General features: G+C 34.4%; 1 protein-coding gene across 1 annotated transcript in view; it reads left to right on the top strand.

Moving 5' to 3' along the window:
- Positions 1-2,419, top strand: part of LOC107723935 (protein piccolo-like) — a 76,364-nt gene extending 73,945 nt beyond the window's left edge. The window contains exon 38 of the mRNA XM_016532665.1: positions 1,047-2,419. Coding sequence (XP_016388151.1) covers positions 1,047-1,190 — 144 coding nt within the window. The 3' untranslated portion in view covers positions 1,191-2,419. The remainder of the gene's footprint in view (positions 1-1,046) is intronic.
- Positions 2,420-6,784: the final 4,365 nt, after the last annotated feature.

Here is a 6,784-nt window from a genome sequence, read left to right as displayed (position 1 = left end):
CAGAGAGTAAGTTCAAATAATGACTTCATATAATGTGTGTGTGTGTGTGTGTGTGTGTGTGTGTGTGCCATTCAAAATTTGGGGTCGGTAAGATGTTTTTGAAAGAAGTATTTTCTGCACATTAAGGCTGCATTTATTTGATCAAAAATACAGTAAAAACATGAATATTGTGAAATGTTATTACAATTTAAAATAACTTTTTTTTTTCTTTTTAATATATTTTAAAATGCAATTTATTCCTGTGATGCAAAGCTGGATTTTCAGCATGATTACTCCAGTGTTCAGTGTCACATGATCCTTCAGAAATCATTCTAATATACTGATTTGATGCTCAAAAACATTTCTTTTTATTATCAAGTTTGAAAAGAGTTGTGCTGCTTAATATTTTTGTGAAAAGCGTGATACATTCTTTTCAAGATTCTTTTTGATGAATAGAAAGCATTTATTTGAAATAGAAATATTTTTTCCATTATAATGTAAAAAATCTTTACCGTCACTAAATAAAAACATTCATTTCAAATATGTATTAATTAAATAATCTTACTGACCCCAAACTTTTAAACGATAATGTATGTATTATATTATTTAAAGGGGTGGTTCACTGTTTTTTTTTCTAGGCTTAATTGTGTTTATGGGGTGCAGTCTAACGTGTTAATGCTTCGTTTAAAAAAAAATGCCTTATTTTTCACATAATTTACCTTTATTCCACACCGCTCTGTCCCTTCTCCGAGAAACACGCTGATCATTTTCTGCTTTTATGAAGCCCCACCCTCAGAAATAGGCTACAAACCCGGGAAGTAACTCGTTGTAGTCCCTACCAGCCGTTTTTGTAGGCATTAAACTGCCAGAATTTTAAAAGACGAAATCTCCGTTTGCATTGAACTTTCAGCTTCGTAACTTTGCAGATATTGTTTATTCTCAAACAGCAACATTACACATTAACTAACGTTAAAAAAGTGAAATCGCAATCAACCACCCCTTTAAATGATTTCCTCTGACTTTTTGTTTACCATTTCTCCTGTCTTTTATCCCCTTCCTCTTCACAGCTGTTCCTGGTGTCAAATGGAGGGAAGTTTATGAAGAAGACCCTGATTGGCGAGGCCTACATCTGGCTGGACAAAGTGGACATGCGTAAGCGGGCCGTCAGCTGGCACAAGCTAGTGGCCACAACCAGTCAAACGCAGCCGTAATCACGTGCCATCCATCTCCCATCGGTGCCCTCCAAAAAAGAGAAATAAAACAGGAAAAGGTGGGTTTGTGGATCTGGAATGACTGATGGATCATGAAAAGAGAAAATCAGTTGAATGAAATACTGTGACGAAGAGTTCGAGGCCATTTGAGGCTATTTCCACTCCCAGAGCACTGCTATTGTCTATTTGAGGGAGTCATTTCTGCAACTACATTCTACATCTAAAATATCTTAGGCATGAGCCAATTATTACGACCAATTATTACATTTCAATGTAATTTCAGCTATCACATGTCCAAATTTTTTTTTGCAAAAAACATTGTTCACAAGGAGACAGACGTAGTTCTTGACACAATCATGTGATGTATAATGACCATATCAGACTATGTTATGCATTGTATAGAGGTTATACTGTAAGAAAGACAATCGTAAATATAATGGATTCCCCTTATTGAATGCAACATCCAACTGTGCACAGTTCGAGATTCCTCCGTTTATAATGTCATGAGTGTCGTCTTCAATGTTTAGGGAATGTTGAAACTTCAGGTTGTGACTGACATCAGCTATTGGACATGGATCCATCAATCAAGTCGAGATGATCTGGTTTTCACGAAGTCCTCTTGATTATTTCAAGAATGGCTATTTGTTGGATGCTAAATGAGGGCGTGCTTTGTTTTTAGTGTCTCGAGCCCTCAAATTTGGTTCTCTGAGGTTAAAGGGCATCTGTTTTCTGTCTAGAAGTATGATTGTACGTGTCCACGATGTGTGTTTGCTTTATGAACAGCATCTTGAAGTAAATGTCATGTTAGTGGTCAGATGTTGTCATCAATAGTCGCTGTTTTGTGACCAAGTTGTATGTGCAATCCAAATATGCAATGACAAAAAAAAAAAAGATAATGGTAATAATTAACGTACATTTGAGTCCTCCTTGGCTTTTATATGAGGGTTCTGGCTCAATTGGCTCAATTGAAATCCTGATGTAATGTTTGTTGTTTATTTTGATGGTGCAAGGTGTCTGTCCTGCGTCACGTGTCACTGTTCCATGGTGGTGCACTTTTAATATTGTTTTTCTGCTGTAAAGTTCATCTGTTCATGTCGGTTTAGATCACTGCCTCTTTAACCTGCACCATATCAGTGCATAGCTACACTAGTATGTGCCACTGATGGATAAAGGCATGTGTTTTTGTCTGTCTAGGATCTCAACACCAGACAGTACTTTTACAGTCAGTGTTTCCATTATCAATATCAGTGGACATATTTCACACATGGAAACAGATTGTTTTGTAACCTGGCTAATAAAATGTACACTAATGTTTCAATATGATTTAATCTGCATCTTGCACAGGTGGTGCACAGATGTACCTGAATATAAGGTTGCTGTCGTAGTAAGATGAACTATCGTGTGCCAACCTGATGTTTTAACCAAATCCACTGGTTCTGTTTGGGTAAATCTATGCAACATGGATTATGTTCTTTGAATGCATAAACCTTAACATGCGACATCAAGCGAGTGTCTGAATATATGTATATCTGTTAAAGAAAAAAAAAGAAGAAATTAATTATATGAATATTGTATAATGTTTATTTTTATTTATGGCACAGTACATATTAATCATATGCACTTTACGTTATTGTTTTCATAGGTTTCTAAATTTCATCGTAAAAAATGACAAAAAATGTATATATATGCTGACCAGAAAAATTATTATTTATTTTTTTTGTAAAGGAAAAAAGAATAATCTGTGTAGATGTGAAACATAATAATGCATATTTTATGTTGGTGCATAATTATGATGGCCAATTAAAACCTGTAACAAGTGTCATCAGTTTTATTTAGTTCATCACACCTTTCAAAGTGTGATTTTTTTTTTTTTTTCAATTCAGTTCAATTCTTTCAATTCAGAATTCAGTTGCCGTAAACCGTGTGAATGTGATTTTGGTTATTTTTTTGATTTTGTAAATATATAGGATATTTTCTACAAGAAGAGGTCTGAATATTTATTTGGTCTGACGTTGAGCATGTGATTGTGATCAAGGTCAAACTCTGTCTGTACATATTGTATTTGTCTAACTGTGTAAGAAAGTAATATCTGGATCTGTTTAAAATCATGTGTTTGATCAATCCATTCCAACCTGTTTGACGAAATCAACAACATCTCTCTGAATGAAAACGATACGGTTAAAAAAAAAAAGGAAAAAAGACAACACAACATTTCCTGTCAAATTGAATGGTTGTCAAAGAGTTTCTATGTTTTTACATAGATGTTGCATGTTTTGTTAGATGTTTGTTGATATATTTTGCCTCCAGATTCAGTTTAAAAAGAGATAAAAATTCAACACATCATCTGAAGTTGTATGCGGACTGTAAAAATGCTTGTAAAATGAGTCTTGTTTTTCACTTCGTGTAAAAAAAAAAAGTAGAAAAAAATCTAATGTTATGGTTTTGTGGTTGTCCACAGGATGTCATGAAATTATGCAAATTGTGCAGTAGAGAAAAAAATATATGAAAGCTAAGAAATGAAATCTTTCTCCCTGCGTCTAAATAATAAATACTAGATTCTATTTCAAATGTGAAAATGCATTTCAGTGTTTTGATTCTATGATGCTTGTCTTGTCGACAGTTACATGGGAAATAATACATTTTTCATTATTATTTGATGGTTGTCGAATTAATTTATATATTGCAGAGTGCTTTGTCAGCCCTGTTTTAGGACCAGGCCTTAGTCAGGTTAGATGCCATATTAAGTCTAACATGGGTAAAAACGAGACTGTGAGGGATCAGTCTTTACAATGGCACTCACTATATAAAGGTCATAGATCACTCAATATTAGTGTATTCATATTAAAATGATTTCTGAAGAATCGTGTGACACTGAAGACTGGAGTAATGATGCTGAAAATTAAGATTTGCCATCACAGGAATAAATTATATTTTAAATTATATTTCACAATATGATTTTTTTTTTTTAATAAATGTAGCTTGTAGTAGGGGCCTATAACAAGGAGATTATGACCTTCACATTAGCTACCGAGAATGGTTTAGGATTACTAAAAAGTGCTTAATTGCTACATTTGTTAATTGTATCGTTTTTCCCCCGTTTTGAGGCAAAATACTGTGTATGATTGAATGAAATAGTTTTGTGGATCCACGTCTTGTATTTACAGTGTTTGGCCAGCAGATGGAGATATAATAGTTCTAATAATTACACAGGAAGTACCTCAGAGACTAACCATGCTGTATTCGTGAAAAGAAGTTCAACAACTTGATTAGCTTAACTATTAGCTGTATGATTCTGTTTATGAAACGAGAGAATCAAGTGTTTTGAGATATATGGATTGGGCTGACCCATTATTTGAACTGTAGCAAACATGAACAGAGCAAATGAGGGAGAAACTCATCCGCTCCTCATTATCCTCTCAGCATTTTTGTCAGGGCTAAATTAAAGAACACAAGGCGGCGTTACCAGAACGATAACAAGTCCTGCCACCACACAAAGAAACTACCACTCACCAGTGTAGGTTTGTTCCAAAGCAGGAGCAACAAGAACCACAGACTCTGAGAGGAGTGTTGTAAGCATCCACTTCATATTAAAATGATTTCTGAAGAATCGTGTGACACTGAAGACTGGAGTAATGATGCTGAAAATTAAGATTTGCCATCACAGGAATAAATTATATTTTAAATTATATTTCACAATATGATTTTTTTTTTTTAATAAATGTAGCTTGTAGTAGGGGCCTATAACAAGGAGATTATGACCTTCACATTAGCTACCGAGAATGGTTTAGGATTACTAAAAAGTGCTTAATTGCTACATTTGTTAATTGTATCGTTTTTCCCCCGTTTTGAGGCAAAATACTGTGTATGATTGAATGAAATAGTTTTGTGGATCCACGTCTTGTATTTACAGTGTTTGGCCAGCAGATGGAGATATAATAGTTCTAATAATTACACAGGAAGTACCTCAGAGACTAACCATGCTGTATTCGTGAAAAGAAGTTCAACAACTTGATTAGCTTAACTATTAGCTGTATGATTCTGTTTATGAAACGAGAGAATCAAGTGTTTTGAGATATATGGATTGGGCTGACCCATTATTTGAACTGTAGCAAACATGAACAGAGCAAATGAGGGAGAAACTCATCCGCTCCTCATTATCCTCTCAGCATTTTTGTCAGGGCTAAATTAAAGAACACAAGGCGGCGTTACCAGAACGATAACAAGTCCTGCCACCACACAAAGAAACTACCACTCACCAGTGTAGGTTTGTTTCAAAGCAGGAGCAACAAGAACCACAGACTCTGAGAGGAGTGTTGTAAGCATCCACTCTCTCTGGGTAATGTGAGGCAGGGCATGTTGCCATGGAGACGAGGGTACAGGGGTAGGAGGACCCAGGGGAGCGATGTAGCTCGGATAGCAGGATGTGCTAGCGAGTGTGTGATACTCATCATCCTCAGTTCAGCAGACCATGATAAATTCTTGTTTTCGATCCGTCTAATCAGCCAGCATTACTCAGTAATACTGTGCAAATGAGAACGCTTTCCCTGAAAATCGAGCGAACGCCGCTCACGGGTTTTAGCTCGATAGCCGTCGCAGAACTGCTTTGACAAACGTCTTATATCTTAAGTTAATTAGCTTCCTCAAAACTCTCCCAAGAGGCAATGCTGTGTGTTTTGTTTCAGGCCTAATCAACGCGTAGCTAGAGTTACCGAAACCAGGTTGTAATAAATACATAAATGCACACACTATAGCTTCCGTTTAATAATTGTAGTGGGTTTTTTTGTCTTGCAACGGACAGCCAAATATGATCATTCTCATAGGAAGGGCCCCCACCATATAATTTAAAAGTCAATTATAATAATTGTATGTATAAACACCCAATTTACAGTGTGAAAAAATAGAATATACATGTTTAAGATATTTGTAAAATATTTAGTTTCTTTCGTTACATCATTTCGCTTTACTAGGCTACTACACTGAAAAAAACTGATGTAGGCAAAGTTTTTACTCAGAAATTGCTAGTAAATTCACAAGTGTTCAAAAATATTTTACAGTGTACTGTACTGTTAGATGTATTATTCAAATCCAGTTTTATTTTTTATTCAATTATTAAATTTTTTTAAATTCAAGGTTATTTGTATAGCGCTTTTTACAATACAAATCGTTGCAAAGCAACTTTACAGAAAATTACGTTTCTAAAATATTTTACAGTGTACTGTACTGTTAGATGTATTATTCAAATCCAGTTTTATTTTTTATTCAATTAATACATTTTTTTTTTAATTCAAGGTTATTTGTATAGTGCTTTTTACAATACAAATCGTTGCAAAGCAACTTTACAGAAAATTACGTTTCTAAAATATTTTACAGTGTACTGTACTGTTAGATGTATTATTCAAATCCAGTTTTATTTTTTATTCAATTATTAATTTTTTTTAAATTCAAGGTTATTTGTATAGCGCTTTTTACAATACAAATCGTTGCAAAGCAACTTTACAGAAAATTAAGTTTCTACAATATGTAGTAGTAGCTTATCAGTGGTGACTGTCAGTTTATGTACATATGGCAGAAATGTACGGAAAAATCAATTAAAG

Source organism: Sinocyclocheilus rhinocerous, unplaced genomic scaffold, assembly GCF_001515625.1.
Source record: "Sinocyclocheilus rhinocerous isolate Xijiao unplaced genomic scaffold, SAMN03320098_v1.1 scaffold2049, whole genome shotgun sequence".
NCBI lineage: Eukaryota > Metazoa > Chordata > Actinopteri > Cypriniformes > Cyprinidae > Sinocyclocheilus > Sinocyclocheilus rhinocerous.
This window is presented reverse-complemented; position numbering and strand designations above follow the sequence as displayed.